Source organism: Triturus cristatus, chromosome 2_1 (genome assembly GCF_964204655.1).
Source record: "Triturus cristatus chromosome 2_1, aTriCri1.1, whole genome shotgun sequence".
In the NCBI taxonomy this organism is placed as follows: domain Eukaryota; kingdom Metazoa; phylum Chordata; class Amphibia; order Caudata; family Salamandridae; genus Triturus; species Triturus cristatus.
In genome coordinates, this window is record NC_140581.1 from 1,029,869,383 (window position 1) to 1,029,891,321 (window position 21,939).

The 21,939-nt window shown below is 43.6% G+C and overlaps 1 protein-coding gene across 2 annotated transcripts in view; it reads right to left on the reverse strand.

Moving 5' to 3' along the window:
• Positions 1-21,939, reverse strand: part of LOC146866272 (alcohol dehydrogenase 1-like) — a 266,527-nt gene that overhangs the window by 46,451 nt on the left and 198,137 nt on the right. For both annotated transcript variants that reach the window (XM_085635204.1, XM_085635195.1), the window contains one exon: positions 7,322-7,457. In XM_085635204.1, coding sequence (XP_085491330.1) covers positions 7,322-7,457 — 136 coding nt within the window. The remainder of the gene's footprint in view (positions 1-7,321; positions 7,458-21,939) is intronic.

Below are 21,939 nucleotides of genomic sequence, written 5' to 3' on the forward strand. Positions count from 1 at the left end.
ACATGGTCTCCATGCCGGTGTGTCTGACATGGAAATCATGTCAGAAATCGTGTTTGGGGGCCCACAGCAGGGCCCCCTTTGGTGCACAGCCTCCGGTTGAATGCCAAGGGATCACTTATGGTACCCCCCTGTTGATCCCTGCACCTTGTAGCAGGGATGAACTGCACCTCCCATTTCTCAATAGGACCTTTTGTTGCAGCCTATTTAAAGAATACCTTGCAGCTGAAAAACAGCTCAACTGTACAGAACAGCTGTGTGGAACCTTCAATTAAATGAAGAGGGCCAAACCTGTGAATCATTTTTCTGCTTTAGCTGAGGTGAAGTTCCTGACTTCACATGATTTCTCAGGTGAAGTTTTTCCTATGCACAGCCTTAACCCCTTGCATGCCCGCCCCTTTCCCCGCCCAGTGCCGCGCCTTCCATTAGCGGGCGGAGTTCATGACGAGCTGGACTCGTCATGGGCACAGCGCCACCGCAGCCCATGACGAGTCCAGCTCGTCATGGGCACTGAAGGGGTTAATGTACATATAACAGCCTGAGTTTTGGAAAGGTAACTATGGACTTTGGTATTTTGCATTCCCAATTATTTATGAATAATTAATTCGTAACTTTATGTGATTTGAGCCTCTCTTGAAAAAAATAGAAACCATGTGTCTTTTCTGCCCTCCAACTCTCCATTTTAGTTGATGGGTGGTCCTGGGCAAATCTCTCCAGGTCAAAGCCCTAACATCCTTTGCTGCCACACTGTATTTTCTATTTGGTCTCCAGCTCCGTCTCTTTTATGATTGCGAACATGTGTTGCACTAAGACTGTTTTTCCATTGATTGTGCTGCCACTACTTCTATGTGAAAAGGTTCTATGCATTGATTTCCATAATATCATGAAATAAATTAATCTATATTTATCCATTGATAGTATTGGATTGATCTTTGTCAATGCTTAGGATTATGTGTTCTATCATATGTACTCAGATGAACATTCTGGCATGAGCAAAAGACTATCTGTAATACCATTATCTAGACTGAGTACATTTTGCCCCATAGAGTTAATATAAGCAAGACTTACTACCTACTAAATAATAATGAAAACTTATTTGCTATTTTTTTATTTAATTGTGGCTATATCTTCCATTTTACTTCTGAGCATTATTTATAAATATATTTTAATATTGCTTGACCTATTAAAACCCCAATTTTTAATCATCTCCATAAAGCAAAAATTGCAGAGTTTAGGTTATAGATGAAGAAAAAAACTTATTCCCCATCTAAATTGATCTGTTTAGTTTTGAAATTGAATCCAGAAATCTCCACGGATCCCGACTGTGAAGTATCTGCAAAATAATGGTCAAGATATCTATATAATGTAACCCTTGAAAGTATGACAATGTATTGTAAAGCAAATATCTCTAAAACTACAAAAGTTTATATTCTGGTAAAGGTCAAGTTACAAGTATATTGCAATTTTGTTCATCAGTTTCTGTTGTCATCAATTGTAGGAAAGTGCCCTTGTATTGTCACCCGTCCCCCACTTATTGCTCCAATGTTGATGGTTATGAATCTGATAGTGTTCCAGGGCAGGGTCCAAAATGTTACCCATATGCCTTGTAAAAAGGAGAAAGAATCATAAAAAGACGTCCTAAGTAGGGTGGGCCCATAAGGCAGGGGAAAGAACATGTCTTGCCTCTTGTTGCCCTCACACACCCCGAAAGATGTCATGCTTCATCATCGGGCATGTGCTCCTCGTTGGGCCGGCACTGCAATTCCCAACGGGTCCCCCGAAGGGTCACTTTGTCGGAGATCTTTTGAGGCATGCCGGATGTTGCATGAGGGTGTGTGGGGTGGGTCCGATCTAAGGGTAACAAAAAATGCGTGCATAGTGAGTTAAAACTGACAAGGGGTAACCTACAAGAGGTTGTAATGATCTGATAACCCTCTTGGCAGTATAAAAACTCTAAATAAGAGTATCATCCCAAATGGCACAATATGCCTAAGTATCATAAAAACGGCCAACATGTTTCGCGCCTCTGGTGCCGCTATGGTCATTGGCGCTTCTTTAGGACCAGGATATAGGAAAAAATAGTGAAGTGCACGTGAATACAAGGAGTCAAAAATAAATACCCAGAATGCATGTCAGGGCGGGCCATTATGCTGCTCCTGATCAATACCTAGGACAAGAAAAGAAAATAAACAATAAAAGGAGAGTACATAGGACGGGTATTAGACTAGCTTAATACAACGTAGTGTGCCACAATCGTGTGCACAACATACCAATGTTAGAGAAAAAGAGGGAAAAGAGCGAGACCAAGTAAAGAATAGGAAACTCCCTCATTAAACTTAGCCCAAAGAGGCGTATCGTGGCGGATCTACTCATCATGGAAATCATATTGCAGAAAGGGTGCAATACATCCCTATTTATAAAAATGCTGCACAACCATGTGTGAGGAACCCCTGTACTCACTATAAATCAGAAAGATCAAGGTCCATCATATTAAATGTTAAGGTAGACTTCCGGCGTGATATTCTTACCTCCCGTGAATACGAGAGTGGCTCCAGTGGCTATTAGCGTTAGACGCCCGCACCTTATCGGGTTAATAGAAAAACACGGACATTACAAAGGTGAACATAATTAAACACTGGAAGCAATCATCACATACGAAGGAGAAAGGTTCCGTGACCTACTCCCCATTATCTTTGAAATACTCACTCCTAAAGGAGGTACCGGTGCCCTTCCACCTACCGCGTCCACCCGCCAGCCAGGACTGTAATGGAGGCAGCGGGACAGGGGCTTAAAATAGTCATACTCAAAGGTGCCTGGGACAATCCTCCACCCTCATGCAACATCCGGCATGCCTCAAAAGATCTCCGACAAAGTGACCCTTCGGGGGACTCGTTGGGAATTGCAGCGCCGGCCCAACGAGGAGCATATGCCCGATAATGAAGCATGACATCTTTCGTATATATATGTGTGTGATATAGGCATAATACCTTGATTCTGATTAATGAGACACACTCTTGTGCTGCTTTTGTTGCTTGTTATTACAAGTTGAGATGTAGTTGTTAACAGAGGGGTTCCCTGATGCAGATCATTGATCTCGTCTTTAAATAGAACACATCATCCTGATGTTGATTGGTGGACGCCAATTTGGACAGGGGTCTTGTTTCACTCTACAGAGTACCAGTTATATTAGTCTCTATACGGGACGCCCATGTGTAGGGGATTAGTTGTCGCCATTTGCGCATGAGTGTTTGCAGTTAGATTTTGCACGCATGCGCTGTTGGATTGGATCGTATGACACGCCCCGGAAGGAGGATTGTCCCAGGCACCTTTGAGTATGACTATTTTAAGCCCCCGTCCCGCTGCCTCCATTACAGTCCTGGCTGGCGGGTGGACGCGGTAGGTGGAAGGGCACCGGTACCTCCTTTAGGAGTGAGTATTTCAAAGATAATGGGGAGTAGGTCACAGAACCTTTCTCCTTCGTATGTGATGATTGCTTCCAGTGTTTAATTATGTTCACCTTTGTAATGTCCGTGTTTTTCTATTTACCCGATAAGGTGCGGGCGTCTAACGCTAATAGCCACTGGAGCCACTCTCGTATTCACGGGAGGTAAGAATATCACGCTGGAAGTCTACCTTAACAATTAATATGATGGACCTTGATCTTTCTGATTTATAGTGAGTACAGGGGTTCCTCACACATGGTTGTGCAGCATTTTTATAAATAGGGATGTATTGCACCCTTTCTGCAATATAATTTCCATGATGAGTAGATCCGCTACGATACGCCTCTTTGGGCTAAGTTTAATGAGGGAGTTTCCTATTCTTTACTTGGTCTCGCTCTTTTCCCTCTTTTTCTCTAACATTGGTATGTTGTGCACACGATTGTGGCACACTACGTTGTATTAAGCTAGTCTAATACCCGTCCTATGTACTCTCCTTTTATTGTTTATTTTCTTTTCTTGTCCTAGGTATTGATCAGGAGCAGCATAATGGCCCGCCCTGACATGCATTCTGGGTATTTATTTTTGACTCCTTGAATTCACGTGCACTTCACTATTTTTTCCTATATCCTGGTCCTGAAGAAGCGCCAATGACCATAGCGGCAACAGAGGCGCGAAACATGTTGGCCGTTTTTATGATACGTAGGCATATTGTGCCATTTGGGATGATACTCTTATTTAGAGTTTTTATACTGCCAAGAGGGTTATCAGATCATTACAACCTCTTGTAGGTTACCCTTGTCAGTTTTAACTCACTATGCACGCATTTTTTGTTACCCTTAGATAGGACCCACCCCACACACCCTCATGCAACATCCGGCATGCCTCAAAAGATCTCCGACAAAGTGACCCTTCGGGGGAACCGTTGGGAATTGCAGCGCCGGCCCAACGAGGAGCACATGCCCGATGATGAAGCTTGACATCTTTCGGGGTGTGTGAGGGCAACAAGAGGCAAGACATGTTCTTTCCCCTGCCTTATGGGCCCACCCTACTTAGGGCGTCTTTTTATGATTCTTTCTCCTTTTTACAAGGCATATGGGTAACATTTTGGACCCTGCCCTGGAACAGTGTCCTCTTTTTGATAGAATGTAATTTTGGGAGCATGGACACTGGACCATTAATTGGCTCTCTGGTCCCCCTTCTTCTGTTTTTGATAGAGTATGAATCTGATAGTGCACAGGAGTATGCTGCCCAGATCCTGTTGCCAATGCTCTCTCCCTAAAAAGGTTATGTGAAAATTGGCATGCCTAATTGACAAGGACTTTACCACCCTTAAAAGTCCCTTGTATATTGTATCAGGGGTACCCAGGGCATGGGTGGTAAAGGGGTTCCCAGGGCCTGCAGCACTGTTTGTGCCATCCTGAGTGACCCAAGTAAACTACTGACAGCAGGCCTGCCTTTGCCGACTGCAGTATTGCAAACTGCTTGAAATCAACTCTGCCCTTACCATGTGTTGCAGAGTTAATGCACTGCCTTTAATATGTATCAGTCACTCCTAAGGAAGGCCTTTAAAAGCCCAGGAGGAAGGGTGCAGTATATTAGAGGTGTGGACACATAAGTGCAAGTTTATATGTGCCTATAGTGCCCTTACCAGTAAAGGACACTATAAGTGATAGACGGTCCTAGGATAACATGGACTGGCACCAGGGAAAACCTGAAGTTGGCACATTCATCATGGTACTGCCTAAATATGTCATGTTTGGTAACAAACAATGAGACTTCTCACCCCTGACATGCATCTTGTGCTGAGGGCAATGTGGCATGCAGCCAGGTGGCTACCGTACAGGTTGCCCACCTGGTTGCCCCAGCTTCTCTGTGCTCTGGGTGGCAGCCCACACTTGCTGCAACCATAATAGGATTCTGACCTCCTGCCAGGCAGTATGCTCACACCTAGGAGTCCGAAACAAAGACCTGGGCAGGGCAGAGGGCACACCTCCCCCTCCCACAAAGCTAGTGAAGAGGCACAACAAGGCAGTGAGCTTCAAAAACTGCCCACCTCTGATATGCATCAGGGCTGAATCCCAAAGGAGGAAACAGTACTCTTGCTGCCCCAGGCACATTTGCACCAAGGCAGGCAGGAAATTAGATAATCAAGGAGGTGTACACCCCCAGAAGGATAGCCACATCTCCAGGTGAGGTAACCCGGTCTGTGCACTAAAAGAAGAGCTCTGCCATTTTTAGAAGTGGCAGAATAGATGGCTCTGGTTAGAAAATGTCACCTCAGCGGCAGATTAGCCGCTGTGGCAAGCAGCCTATTTTCCACTTGCACCCACACCCCTAGTGCCCCTAAATCTAGGGTTTAGGTGCTACCCCTGACACAAGAACCTCAGTTTTGCACAACCTGCATCAAAGAGGACAAAATAAGAGACCTGTGTCTGTGACAAAAGGACATGCACAAAGCAAAAGAGGGACACTCTGCAGCTGTGGCAAATTACTGTAACTGCCTGATCGAGACTAGTCCTAGGATAACTTTCATTTCCCACAGACAGAGGCCTGAAGCACCCTCAGACTCCCCTGGACTAGCAGCACTAGCCCCCTGCAAACTGCAGGTATAACAGTGCTCTAGTTCTGAAGAATCACTGGCCATTAGGCCCTCCATTGGAACATCCAATTCCAGATGGTACAGTGCATTGTGGGGATTGTAGTCCTGCCTTCCACAAAGTTACAGATAGCTACAGTGTCCCCGGGACCACTGGACATCGAACTCAATTTTTCCAAGGATTACAGCTGCCAAGGATTTTTGGTCTCCAGTCCGGCCACCGACCCCTTCACTCCATGCTGCACTTAGACGGAACTCCATAAGACCTTTGACTGATGGCAGCAACCATTCTGTTCTGTTTTCGCATCTTGTTCCTTGCAGCTCTGTGTAAGCAGTATAAGCAGCTCTCCCTATGCTCCCGTTCAGCACCAAGGACAGCAAGGACAAATATGCAGGGGCAAGGTAAAATTGAACTGACTGCTGAGGCCTGATCCTGGTATCTGCATCACCTTTACCCTGCAACAGTACCATGCAACTCGACCTAAAACAATAACTCCGGTTATACATATGCTATTCCGATCATTTTAGTGTCTGCATTAAGGTTAAAAAAACACTATTTTTATCAATTGCTGTCGGATTTCTCTTGAATGTTGGTACTCTGTAATGCTTAACACATGTTCCTCTAGTAAAGTCTGACTGCTCGTTGCCACATTACCAGTACTGAGGTAAGGATTTATTAGTGGGAATCAAAGGACCATTTTGGGGGTTTGTGACAGTATTGCATGGTGAAGCCTAACCAGCATCACCACATAATACTCCACTTTCCTATACCAATCTTACAACTTCACTGTTTTTTTTTTTTTAGAGTTTTATATAGCACGAACTAGACCCGAGAAATCGGGTATCAGAGCGCTTAACATGAGCACCAGTTTCATTACAGATGGACATATTCATTTTTGTTATGCACGGGGAGATGAAGTGATTTGCCCAGAATCACAGGATGTTGAGCGTCGTTGCCGAGACTCGAACCCAGTTCCCCAGCTCCGAAGTCGACTGCTCTAGCCATAAGGTTACATCCTCTTCCCATTCAAGCAGGTTCTGTAATGCAGCTAGCCATAAAGGGCCTTCCTCCAGTAAAACATATATACCTGTACTAGTAAAATATACATCCCTTTAATGATGTCGTCATTAAAGTACAGTGCTTCTTGGGGTTTCTAAGGCTGTACATCCTTTTCTCCCTTTTAAGTTCCCGCCCCCCAATGTAAAAGTAAGCAATGCATTTCTTCCATTTGGAGTCCTCCACCCTGGCAGTGAAATTTAATTTAATATCAACTCACTGCCCTACCTCCTAAAAGAGACCCTTTCAAAGTGCGCCCTGTGAGCAGCAGCATAGGGTCGAAGGAGATCTGCTCATTGGCTGGCGCTACTCCAATAATCACAGTGGTTCCAAATGCATAGTGGGAGGACTTCAGGGCACTGACCTGAAAGAAACAAAAAAGCAGATGAAAATACATGTGCCATGCTCAACAGGTTCAGGCCATGACTGGGCTGACTCTGCAGTTCCTTCCTCTGAAATCAACAAACTGAGCACAAATAGTTAAGTGTACAAACATAACCTATTATCATTGACCTTCTACCATCAAATGCAAATTAAACAGGCTTACAAATGTTGCATGCAAGAGGAGCCTTCAGCAAAACATTGTTATGGGAAAAAAAACATTTTCAAAAAGGCCTTTCCTGTGGAAAGAATCCTGCAGTCACCTTCATTTTAAAGTACAGAGCAAACATGGCTGCGATTGCATAGGGAGGTGTAGCTTGTGCAATGATAGTATAATGCATGGCCCGGCAGTAAATATAATCAGCCCCTACTCCTCTTGCTCTGTATCTCATGGGTGGGGGGTGTCCACAACACTCCCTAATAGTTTTGCTGCTTTAAATCGCTTTGGAATGGTGGATATAACTAATAATATGTTTGCAAGACATGTTTTTCCTAACACTTTTTAAATTATATAAAAGGTACTTGTGCTGAATTGTGTTGCTGACTATGAACCATTACTCTTTCTCTCGTGGGGAACTTTGGTTCAAGTGCTCTGTTCACAACGAAAAAGTGAACATGGGGAACTTTGGTTGAAGTGCTCTGTTAACAACGAAGAAGTGAACAATATAACAACCTTGAGGGACAATGTACATTATTTACTGATGATGCTACACGGTTAAGAATGTAGTGATTGTAAAGGTAATTTAATTATCTCATAAAATGTGAACTCCTGGAAGTTAGTACACAACCTTTTTGGAAAATAGTTTTCTCAAACAATGTGTTATTGCAAATTATCCCGAGTGATGCAAAAACTAAAGTGAAGATACAAATTATGTGCATTCACAAATCTCGTTTTAAATGTTATCTGAAAGATGTACTTGCCATCGATACATGTGTCAGTGACTGAATAATCCTCAGCACCACATATACCACACAGCTCTACTAGATATTAATAACAGAACAAAAGCAAAACTGGGTGGTGAGTTGCTGTAATAGCGTCTCGCAGTCGAATTCACAGGATTTCCTATGGCCCAGACTGCAGGAAATGAGCAATACGACTGCCAATTTGAATTGAAACCTATTGTTTCGAATATTATAAGGGAGAAATGTGTATGCCTTAGAGTTCCTGGTTATTCTTTTTTTTAAAACAGTTTATATTGATGCTAAATAGAAGCACAGCTTTCTTATGCAAAAACACAATGAATACAATAAACAATATAAAATGCAACACTTTGCGTGCTGAACCCACTCCCACCCACCACCCCTCTTTAATCCACATGTACTAGATCAATTAAACTAGTGACAGTCACCATCACAAAAAATATGTGTGCCTCAGCCCATATAAGTTCAAACTACATCATCTAACTTATTCTGCATAGGACAATTGGGTTCCAGCACGATTCCCCTATAATCCGCCCACACCTGCCACACCTTAGCATGCTTCTGACCGCAGCCTTTAGCCCTATGTCGCTTTTTCCAACTCCTTGCAGTGGTCCACCCCTCTTTTTCTACTCAAGGAGGAGCCACATCCTTACACTCGTTCGCTAAGTCCCGTTGGCAAGGGTCAACCCAAGAAAAGCAGCGGTCATCAACCAGAGCATCAGTAATATGGTGCAAGATAGGTTTAGGGTTCATTGAAATGTTCCAGCCCAAAATTCAAGCAAAGCAAGATGTCACACCTACCAAAAGGGAACCAATACATGACACTCCACACTGCATGCAGGAATTTACCTTTCACGCTCATACAGCGAAGGCAAGTGGAAGAAGCAATAACCCCAATCTTCCATAACCGATGTCACTAGATGTTTACCTGTGAAGGTATTTAAGTTGTACTAATCTGAGCCTGGCTGTAATGGCTGAGGCCATAGGCACTCCCCTAGTTTCTGTCCAGTCCTTTTCATCAAGGCCTCCAAAGTCATCCTCCCATGCTTTTTGCAGATAAGGGAATGTGTCTGTCTGATTGGACATGAGAGTCTGATAGATCTTAGCCCCTTGTGGTCCTTCAGGTCTCCAGAGAAGAGTTTGCCTTCCAGAAGGTTAAATTCTGAAAGATCGGTCAGAGCCGCTATAGAAGGGACCTATGCATGACAAAGTTGCAGATAGAGATAGAACTGACTATGATGAAGATCATACTCAGCTTGCAATTTTTTTGAGGGTGGCGTTCCTCAGAACATCGCCCAGAGTAGATATTCCCAAGCAAGACCTACTTCAGAAACCCCTCCAATCCAAACATCTGTGGCAACACGTGGCCCTGCAAAAGAGGGGTCAATTCTGTTAGTCTCCCCCCACCATTTTATCTGCCGGAGGGTGCATTTCCACAAGTTGAAAACTACGTTGCCGCTGGGGGAAGGAAGACAACACTACTGCTGCCATATAGAAAAGAGCTAAATGAGGATCCCCAAGTGGCCCATTTTTCAGGCACAAATGCTGGGTCACCTTGGAAGCCATTCCACCAGTCATCAATCATCACAAGATGCTAGGCCCTGTAATAGGATTCAATGTCAGCCACAGCAATGCTCCCAAGGTACATAGACGTGAAACATTTCCCAAGGGTGATACTGGGAATGCCATTGTCCCACAAGGAGGCGTGAAGGATAGAGTTCAGTTTCTGAAATCATTGCTACAGAATTTCATATAGAAAGTTTTGTAATTGGTATAAGAAGGGGGGTAAGGAAAACAGTTTGAAAATTGCCAAAATCACAGACAAGACGAGGAGAAGATGGACCACACCAAAATGTTTGCTATCAATTGATCCAGCATGGGACGAAGGATGCCCTTCCAAGCCACCTACGCATCTGGGAACGCGAACACAGCCAGGTATTTGAAGCCCAACATGCCTATCTGCAGCACAGCCGTCCAGCTAAATTTCTGCAGGTAAAAAATCGGCGTAAAAAACATTGATTTGGAGATGTTTATACGTAGACTCAAGGTTTATCCCAAGATACATAATATTCGCTATTCTGTCTGTGTCCCTGTCTCCCCACTCCAAGCCACCTACATGAGTGTCCATTCCCACCACACAGCCAGTGGCTCCACGGCGATAACGAACAGCAGAGGGGACAGGGGGTAACCCTTTCTTGTCCCCCGCTGTACTTGAAAGGGTCGGTTCTGGCTCTGCCCACCCGTACCATCACCACTAGGTCCGTTTACAATAATTTGATGTATGAGAGAAACTTAGGGCCGAAGTTCAGGTGGCAAAGGAGGGCAAAACAATACTCACGGCTAACCAAATGAAATGGATGACAGAAAGGAGAACTGCCGTTGGCCCTCCCAGTCTGCCCGCCAGGGCCAATGCATTACATAGACGTCTGATATTTTGTCGGGTGTCCCTGTGGGCCATGAACCCATCTTGCTCAGGGTGTACTAATGTGGAGATTAACCACAGTAAATGGTCTTCTAGCCTCTTCACTATTAATTTCTCCTCTAAGTGTTAGAGAGAGAGATCGAGCCATACAAGGAAAATTCCTCTGCTGGTCGGTTTGGCTTGAGAATCACCACTATCTCCACATGCCTCCTATCTTGGGGGTAGACATGAGCGATCAGTAGCAGTGTGTATGACCGCCAACATGAGTCCTGGAGTTTGGGTATATATGGCTTAAAAAACTCACATTGAAGACCTTTAAGCCCAAAGAGTTTCCCAGTCTCAGCCCTCCAGGGTTGACAACAGCTCATCCACCATGAGGTCATTTTCCAGTGGTGCATGTCCCGCAGACGTAAGGGTCTTAAAGGGAAGATCAACTACAATTTTTTTATCTGGCCCTGTAATAAAGTCTTATTCCAAGCATATACCCCTTTAGAGTAGGACACAAAGCTACGAGCCATGTCTCTAGGTTCAGTATTTAGAGATCTGGTTGGGTTACACAGGAGGGTCACAGATAAGGATTTACGGGCATTTTGCACAGTGTATGCAACATTTTACTAGACTTGTCTTTCCATTGGTATATGCAGCTTAGTACCACCTGCCAGGGGTGTTTTGGCCTCCTTCAACATATTCTGCTGATGTATTTGCTGAAGGAGACCCAACTCTCTCTGGGCCATTTGTCCAGCTCCCAGTTGACTCTGTGCATCCAATGTTGTAATCTGACATTCCAGATCTGCAAGTGTCTGTGCCAGGCGCTGTCTCTCCCTAGTGGTGTAGCTAATATCCGCGTCCTTCAGTGTAGCTTTAAAGGCTTCCAAAAGTATTGCTGGGGATTTCACAGATCAAGCATTATGGGTAAAGCAGTTATCAGTGGGCTGGCCCATGTACTTTTTATAGTGTGCATCTTGTAGAATCCAGGATGACAAGTGCTATCAGAAGTCAGGTGATTGGCACCCCAGGCAGACCAAAAGACCAATTGGAGAATGGCCAGATAGTCCCGTGTTAGTATCTTAGTGTCTGCAATTATATTTCTACATGTACATGGTATAATGAAATAATCTAGACGTGAGAAGGAGCCATGTACCTGAGAAAGGAAGGTGTAGCAGCGCTGAGTGGAATGATAGGTTCTCCAGATCTCAACTAAGCCCACTGCATTAAGAAAGGGTAGCATGTAAGTGCTCCCAGTGCCTGAAGGCAGTCCATGTGGACGCCATTGATTGCTAAAGTTATCCATGACTCTGTCCCAACCTCCCCCATCAATGTGAGTCCATCTGGGAATTCTCCCAAGAGCCCAGTGATTAATTTCAGAAATGTCTGACTTAGAGGAGGAGGGGCATAGACATTAAGGAGTGAGAGGTTCCCCATACGAACTTGTGATCATGGAGTGATATACTTACGTGCCTAGTCAGACACAGGAGTTTATTACACATGAGATGAGTCTACTTTTATTCTCTGAGGGTACTTCAGGACCGCACATCATTTGATTTTATCCAAGAGCCCGTTCACATTCCAGGACACAACATGAAGCTGATTTGCCAGTTTATTGTCAGGGATGCCACTATATTTGGGTGGTAAAAGTTAAAAGGGAAAGGTGGGATGATCAGCAGCAGGTCTATGGGTGGCACGCAATGGTCAAATAGAATGTGAACAACAACATTTACACAACTCCCTCCACCCCATACTTCGAAAACATCAAGTATGTGTTGCATGGCATACCACTGCAAGACCCCATCTGGGAGCCTCATAGGGCCTAATCCAACAATACCCCATAACACCCGAAAACCCACCACCAGTCTCTAAGCCACAGTGGAGACCGCAAGAGCTTAAGATTAAACACAGTGTTCCCTCAACAGGAAGGTATGCATCGGGGAACACCTAATACTCCACAACTGCACGGTCTTTGGGATCTTGCTCCGCAACGGCATCTGCATGGGCGCTACAGGTTCTCATTCAGTCCATGCGGGGACAAGCTCATCGACTTTAGCTTCAGGTGATAGGCATAGTTCTAGACAACACAACAGCATCCAGGTATGACTCTGCTGCTGGATCCATCTGGTTTGGATGCAGAGGGGGCCAGTCCCATCAAGTATTTCTCCAGGTCAGGTGCAATCTATTTCTTCTTTTCACCGGGGCATTTGAGGATTGTACACGCCCTTCCCCTAGAAATGAGTCAGAATTAATTCTCGGGTGAATGTTTGGTTTGAGGTGAACTCTTTCATCTGCTCAATGGAAGACCTCCTCCGGTGTCTCAACAAAGAGAGTTTGGGATTGATAGATTGCCTTCGGCTTGGTAGGGTACATCAGTATGCATTGAATATTTAGATCTCTGAACTGCTTTTTAGCTGCTGTAAAAGATTGCTGCTGTTGTTGCACCAGTCTGGTGTAATCTGGAAAGATCATTATAGCTTGGGATTGGAACATGACTTTACCCTGGAGCCAGGTGTGCCTAAGGATCCTGTCCCTGTCCCTGTCCATGAAATTCAAGAGTTTCACAATTACGGGATGGGGTTGGGCTCCTGGTGAAAGACGCCACACCAGGGACCTGTGGGTGCATTCAATTATAAAACACAGGGGTTAAAGATCTGAGCCACTGGTCTGAGAAGCACTTCGAGGATGTATCTTCACATCCCTCTGGAGATCCCACAGGTTGTGAATTATTTCAATGGGCTCTGCCCTCAGCGTCCTTGACTCGTGCTGCTAATTCTTTGTCACAGCAGTGAGTATGTGGACAGAGTATTCTACCCCTGACACTCGGGTTTTTGCCTATGTGATCCGTTCGACGGCCTTCTGTAGGTACTGATGCAGCAGGGTGACATTGCTCCCTACTGTGCTCATCTTTTTGTCCAGCATGTATCTAGATTGGGATGGCTGCCAGGAGGCCAGCATTATCAGGGACCAGTCCTCACCTGTCAATCCACCCCCCAAGGCTGCGCCACACTCCCAGAATGAGCATACTTATCTAGGGTACCCTGCTTGACTCTCAGAGGAGCTTTGTCTTTAGCCATGTCAGGAGTGCCAATTCAGTTCAGGCAACCCAGGCCGCTTCCAGAAATGCATCACTGCCTCTGACCCACTAGTCCCACACAAGGATCCAATAAGTGAGTCAGCAAGTGCAGTCAGCCTCCCTTGCAAGGCCTCCAGTAGCAGAACCAGTTCATGACCCTTTGGAAAAAAAGGAAAGGGAAAGAAGAAGCACACCAGAGCCAGCCAGAACTGTGTCAAGAGTACCCCCAGCCTCATTCCAGGTACAGACCTCCTGCCAAGGAGCGGGGAGCAGAAAGGGCTTTCGGGGCTAAAAGAGGGCCAGGCAGTCCAAAGGGACCTTCAGTGTCTCCTTCCCTCTGGAGGAATCATGGCTGGCAACCAGCCCTACTGGCCAGGCTGAGGTAAAAGAAAGGGCCCCCAGCCTTCATAAGGCAGAGAGGGTGTGCGGAGCCTTGCCGTCCTCTCAACAGCCCCTGCCCAATCAGGGGCCAACATCTGGTTTGTAGAGCAGCTCCCTGCCAGTCCCCAGCTGTGCTGAAGAATCAGACCTGGCAGAGGCTGCAACAGCACTCTGCTTCAATGCTGCCGCAGCAGCCCTAGCAGGAGCAGTGTGTGGAGTTCTGCCTTTCTTATGACTTGTTTTAAGATGTCATTATTAGAATTGTAATGTGTCATAAGGAATCTTACTAATGTCATATGGCCATGTCATGTAGGAATTGTATCTATGTCATTCGATTATATATTAGGATTCAAATGTAAACTGAAGCAGTTGGTGATATTGTTTGCCTGTTGATGGATGGGATCCTCTATGGAATAAACTTATCAAGAATCAGTTTCGTGTGTCCAGCATGTATATTACAGGAATACTTCACTGGCGTAGTCAGCAGGATATTCTATTGAGGATCTCAACACAAAGGATTGGTGAGATATATATTTACTTTATAAAAGGATACTTCTTATGCTGGGAACTTAATTGGTTCAAGAATCCTTCTTCAAGAGTTTTCTCTAGGAAGAATTTCTTCTTGTGTTACTTGTAAATTCGAAAATTTGAATTTTGCTTAAAATTAAACAAGACATTATTCACTTTCTCCTGCTAATGATTGGGAGCATCGCCGTATACCTGCCCCTATAATTGTATTTGTGGTGTTGGGAGGTAACCGATGCGGGCATATCTTAGCGAAGCGCTTTATATCTTGGCAGTTTGTGGGAGCAGCGTTATTTATTTAAGTTTAGATAACAAAGCCCTAGTGTGAGCAGCGTAACTTGTTTAGTTTTAAATAATAACATTGATGTTAGTCAACGATCTTACTTGATATTTGACGTAGTATGGAGTGGATCAACATCATCACTGGAATTCTCAGTCCTGTTTAGTTGTTGAGCTCATCTGCGTCAAACTGCATCACATGTCATCCCGCTGCGTCAAAATATGTGGCAGCCATCTTGGTTTATCAAGCTCGTCACCTAGGAACATCACCTAACAATGATGAAGTTGTTTTAGCATCCCTGAGCCTGTCGTGTGCCATTTTTCATGTATAATCTATGCGCTGATGCGCACAGCCTGTCTTCATTATTTTGCACTTTGCTCTGATGTGCACAGCATTACTAGCCTTGCGCTGATGTGCACAGCCTGTCTTCATTATTTTGCACGTCGCGCTGATGTGCACAGCATTACTCATTTATGATACTTCCTCCATAGCGCACTGAGTGATTTTATTTTTGATGTAGCTTCCACTTTGATACGCACAGTATATATGCATTGAACTTTACTTCTCGCTGATGCGCACAGTTTTGCTTATTTATCAATAACCATCAATCTACTGTTATGTGTTCATACTGTTATAGATACTGTTATAGACTTATATAAAATAGTAATAGTGCACTTTGCTTATATGGTGGGTTAGCGTATTCTTTTAAAATGCTGAATGTTACTGCTGCTCCTTTCTTTCTAACTTCTTCAGGAGCTCCACCTATACAGTGGAAAAAATGAAAGGTTGTTTTTGAAAGATATGCTAGAGTGTGTGGCTCTTTACTCAGCGCAGAAAGGAAATCATCATTGCTTCTGCATTGTTCAGGGTCAGAGGGCCAAGATATATTTGACCATTTACCTGATCTATCTCCGGATGAAGCAAGATGTCTCGATGACTATGAGATTAGGGGTGGGTGGAATTTGCGAAATTCACTTTCGCAAATTATCGCGAAAATGTTAAAAATCTCCGTAAACACGCGGAAATATCGCGAAAATGCGGACGTTTTTTTCCCGCCCTTCAGGGTATTTTCTGCGTGGTCGCGGCTCGCCAACTTACCCATGCGGTTGCTCGCGGGCGCGGCCATCTTGTTTTCACTTGTTTCGCTGTGCATGATCGCGAGAAGAAAGACGTGATCGCGCGACGCATGACGTTACTGCGGGCGCGAACTGTCGCGAGACAGCGTAAATGGCTACCAATAATCCAACATCTCGTGGAGAACGCGACCGGATCGGGAAAACTTGTCGGCGAACGCGGGGATTCAGGTAAGGCGATCGCGCGCACGTGAGAATGTATTATTTTACAGCGCGAGCAAGAAATAAATTATCGCTAAGCTGGGGAATGCGGAAATTTTGACATTTTCGCGCTTTCCGCGGAACGCGAAAATGCCAAATTATCGCAATTTCCGCGAACGGAACGGAATTTTGGCCCAGGCCTATATGAGATATGCATAAAAAAACTTGATAAACATTATTTACCAAAGGTGAGCACCATCTTAGAAAGATATACTTTCGCCAAAAGATGAAACAGTAGAAGGGTATGTGACTTATTTAAGGAAGCTTGCCTCTTCGTGTAAATTCGATCATTTGACTGATGAACGCATTCGAGACCAATTTATGTTTGGGTGCAACATGGAAAAGGTCAGAGAAGAGTTATGGTTGCGTGATGAGCCTACGTTAGACGAAAAAGGATCGAACATTCTCTAAAATGTGTAGCAGTTAAAACAATAAAAACAAAAAAGATGTTATACCAAAAGATAAAAATCCTAAAGGTTTTTTATCAAACAAAGCAAAATATAATGAAAAACGTGTTGACTATAAATGCTACAGGTGTGGAAAAATGGGACATTTTGCCAACGATAAGAAATGTCCTTCGTTGGGTCAAACGTGTCCTAAATGCAAAAAAAAGGGTAATTTCTCTCTAATGTGTAACAGTAGGCCTACACCCAAGGTAAAAGAGGTGGAGGTTTATGAGGAGGACAATGGTGAGTCAAGCACGGATGATTTTGAGTGCGGTCAAATTGTAGTACAAGTGGAAAATGGGGAAATGAAAAAAACTTGTTATTTTGATGAGATTGTGGTAGAGGGAGCAAGCACTAGAGTACTGTTTGATTCTGGTGCTCAGATCACCATTGTCTCAAGTGGTTTTTATATGAATAATTTGAAAGATACAGAGAAGCTCTTGAAACCAGATATAGCACCTATGGCTTATGGAGGGGAGCCTATCAAATTGCATGGTTATTTTATAGGCCTCATAGAATACAAAGGAAGGCTGGTCTCAGATAAAATATATGTTTCTAAAAAAGGAGATAGCATTATTAGTTGGATGCATCAAGCTGATCTTGGGGTCTTTCTTTATCCTAATGCTGATCCTCCCATTCAACTTAAAAATGGTTCCAATTCTATCCTTAAAAACGAGGATGATGATGTGGTTTCCTGTCTTAAGAAGGAATTTCCTAGTGTCTTCAGAAAGGATTTGGGTTGTCTTAAAGGTTATCAACATAAGATAATTCTTAAAAAGGATGAATACCGGTGTGTTGTAAAGTAGGAAATGTGTCTCTTTCTGTCAGAGAGGACATGCAAAAAGAAATTGTTAAACTAAAAGATTGGGGTATTATTGAGAAGGTCAAAGGTACGGAATGGTTGGCCCCAGTTGTAGCAGCATGCAAACCCAATGGAGATTTGCGGCTCTGCATTGATTTGAGACAGTTAAACAAATGTGTAGTTGTTGATAGGTATCCGTTACCAAACATAAATGAGCTATTAGTTTTACTGGGTGGAGCCAACATTTTCAGCACAATAGATCTTAATTCGGCTTACCATTAAATAGAGTTGGAGGAGTCGTGTAGAGACTTTACATCTTTTATAACTCCTTTTGGCACTTATAGGTTCATACGGATGCCTTTTGGCTTAGTGTCAGCCTCATCAGTTTTCCAGAGAGTGATGGAAAATGTACTGCATGGCCTCACAGGTGTATGCGGTTACCAAGATGATGTCTTGGTTTTTGGAGATGATATAAGTCAGCATGATTCACGTTTAAAATTAGTGTTAGAAAAGCTGTGTGATCATAATCTTACCATCAAAGCAGAAAAATGTAAATTTAGAACAAACTCTATAAACGATTTGGGACACAACATTACTGGTGAAGGGGTCAAACCTAAGGCTGATTTAATTAACACATTTCAAGATATGACTTACCCTACTAATAAGAGTGAGCTTATGAAATTTTTGGGAGTAGTTGAATATTATGCGAAATTTGTTAAAAACCTTGCTGACTGTGCTGCCAACATGAGGTATCTATTAAGAAGAGGGGTTGATTTTGTATGGCCTGAACTTTGTGAGAAAGAGTTTATTAGCATCAAAGAGAAACTCAAAGTCTCCCCTTCACTTAGGAGTTTCAATCCTAAAATTAAGCCTATACTTATCAGTGATGCTAGTGAAAAGGGCTTGGGGGCTGTTCTTCAACAACAAAACTCCAATGGTATGCAAACAATAATGTTTTTATCACGCAGTCTTAAAGATCCTGAAACTAGGTATTCGGTAGTAGAAAGGGAATCTCTTGTGGTCTTTTGGGCCATTAAAAAACGTAAAATATTTCTCTGGGGTATTGATTTTGAGGTACGTACCGATCACAAGCCCTTGGTTGAGATATTTAGCAAGAAGGGCCTGGATTCAATTTCTAGTAGGATAACCAGATGGGTTATAAGTCTTCAAGAACACAATTTTGCACTTAAGTATATTGCTGGTGTGGATAATAACATTGCTGATGTATTGTCTCGCCTTACACCCATAGCAGTATCTGAAGAGGAAGAGTTGGAGGATGATGATGAATGGGTTTGTGTGGTTGATCAAGAAATAATTTCTGAAAAAAGGTGGGGCGAAGAAATGACACAAGATTCCACTTTGAATGAGGTAATGACTCTCATTCAAAAGGGTTGGGTTAGTAATAAGGAGGGTTCTGATGCCACTAAACAATTTTGGATTATGCACAATGAATTGTCTGTGGAGAATGGTCTATTATTTCAAGGTACGAGATTGATTCCTCCCAGCAGCCTCAGGAAGGAACTTATTGATTTAGTTCATTCATCTCATGCCGGAGTCACTAAAAGTAAAGAGAGGCTACGCATGTCATATTGGTGGCCCGGCATGGACAAAGAGGTTGAACGCATAATATATCATTGCATTCCATGCACATTTAGTGACAAGTCCAAATGTACTCATGTTCAACCTATGGTTATTAGAAGACGTCCCTCTAACCCTTGGCAAGATATTGCATTAGACATTCTTGGTCCAATACACAATAATGATTCACCAACTTTTGTGTTAGTTGTAATAGACATGTATTCACGGTGGACTCAAGTTTTTTTTCTCAGTTATTGATTCTGCTCATGTGATTCAATGTCTAAACAGTTTGTTTGCAAGAGAAGCGATTCCTGAATCCATCTTAACTGATAATGGTGTTCAGTTATTCTCTAAAGAGATGAAGGATTTTCTATCTTCTAGGGGTATTGTACACAAAACTTGTTCTCTCTATCATCCCAAGGCTAATGGAATGGTAGAGAGATTCAACAAAGTAATTAAAGAGACTATTATTTTAGCAAAGTCATCGTCCTTAGATGGGAAAGGTGAAGTTCTAAAACAAATGTAAGAATATAGATTGTCTCCTCATGCTACCACTGGAAAATCACCTTTCTTATTATTCAGAAGTAGAGTTCCTAATACATGTGTAGAACCTGCATGGGTCAACAAATATGAATTAATTAAAGGTAAAGAAAGGAAGTATGATAATTGTGGAAATGTGGATTTTCCTGATCAGTTATGTCCCCTATCTTGGACCCCAACGGTTCTATATGCATGTTACAAGTACATGTATGTTCCCTCCAGTTCCAGTTTCTAAGACGCAAACATATGTGTGTCTTCCGTCGACATGTTCTCTGTCAGATCCGCCATCAATGGGCTGGATATTCGATTCCTAAGTATGAAAGGCCACCGACTTTATATGGCTAAGTTACTCCATTTTTACAGTTCAGGCAAGTAGGCCCGATTCTGTCCTCAAAGCCTTTCCCTGCTCTCTGTCTCTGACAGCTTCAGCTTGAGCTCGCATCTGTATCCATGAACTTTGTCCTACTCCCTGTGCAGCTAACAATGTCTGCCTCGGCCAGTTTTCGCCTGCCTGCCAAGAAGTTGTATTTCACCTTCGAATTATCTATTTTGCTCTTCAGCCGATGCATTCCTGTCAAGTGATTTAGGTAAACATTTCCTTTAGCTCACAAGCAAGGACTCAGCCTTTCCGTCCTCCTGCAAGTGATTCATAGCCCTGCTGCCATGGAAAGTTTTCTGCCCCTCGCATCTCATATAGACACTTAGACGCTTGTACACGCACACACAGTTAGTATAGAATAGATTCTGTCCGAGAGTCCTTCCTTGTGGATAACATAGTTCTCCAAACATAGGATGGTAGATATGATTTGGGATTAGGTTGACTTGACCCCCCAGACTTCTCGTCTCCACATGTAGAGCTAAATGTCAAGTCCCCTTCACCCCCTAGTTGCACGTCAATTACACGTCATGCTGCTGCGCGCGCATCTATGCCAAGTATTATCTTATAGATCCACCTATGTCTGATAATGCAAACCAATCATGTTTCTTTTATTCCTTATTACGCCTAGTTTCGATTACGTACCTGTTTTGTCACTCTTCTTATCAAATGTTACGCCTTCTACATTCGTTTCATTGTAATGCACTTATTATAAAAATACATGTCTGTCAATAAATTATTGTACTTCACTTCCTGAACCCTCGTGGTGACGGAACCTGAAGGCCGCGACTCGAGTCGGCCATTTTTGAATGGAATAAAGCCCATTTAGAAAACCTCTTATACCACGGATTCTGCCTCTTGTTATTTTGAGCTATTTTACTTTATTTTAGGATTCCGTATGAAATTCAGTCCGGTATTTTATTTACCACATAATGGCGCCCGAACAGGGACACTTTCTCATCTCACGCGCCGGCGGTGCGTTGCAGGCCCGGTCTCCTGCCACAGCTGGACGGACCATAAACGCGTACCAGCAGGATTTCCTGTAAGCTCCCTCCGGTCAAGCGGGGGCGACTGAGGCTGCGATCAACCCAGACGAGGCGGTGAGAAGTGCGAAGTATCCCGACCAGAGCCTAGCTGAGAGAGCAAGATCCGAGGTATACAGAGGCCCACCAGGTTTTCCGAAATCCCGATGTCCAGAGGGTCCGCTGTCCGCAGTCATCGAGTCCTGTCCATTCTCTGAGGCCTTCCGTTTCAAGGAGCTACTCGGTGAGTACCATCGCCGGGGAGGCGTGTTGACGCGCACATAGGTTGTGCCGGTCAAGACGGATTTGGGTACACAAATCCGGTCTGCACTGTTTAGCAGTGTATATGTACTGTTTAGCAGTATATCAAGTATTCCGAAGAATTCAGTTATTGTCAAGAATTCAGCGTGGTGATTAGTTAGGCAGACTGTCATCATTGTCGATCATTGTTACAATGTTTAATGTTTAATGTTTAAAGTGTTCAAAATATTGTAGTATGAATGACTGTTCATTGTTCACTGTTCATTTATTGTGTTTTTCGTATTAAGAAAATTCAAGAGTAAGTATCAGATCAGTTGTAAATATGCCGCTCTTCTCGAAGTTAAGACAGATTACTACCAGAAAAGGGGTGCTTGAAGAAGCAGTTCCTATTCCTCCTAGGGACACTCCAGGGCATTTTATGTACCATAAACATGGCTTAGATGCCATATTATTTCTTGATCTATGGGTAGATTATACCAAGGGATTGCCGGAAAGTCAAAGGTGGCCCGTAGCGGG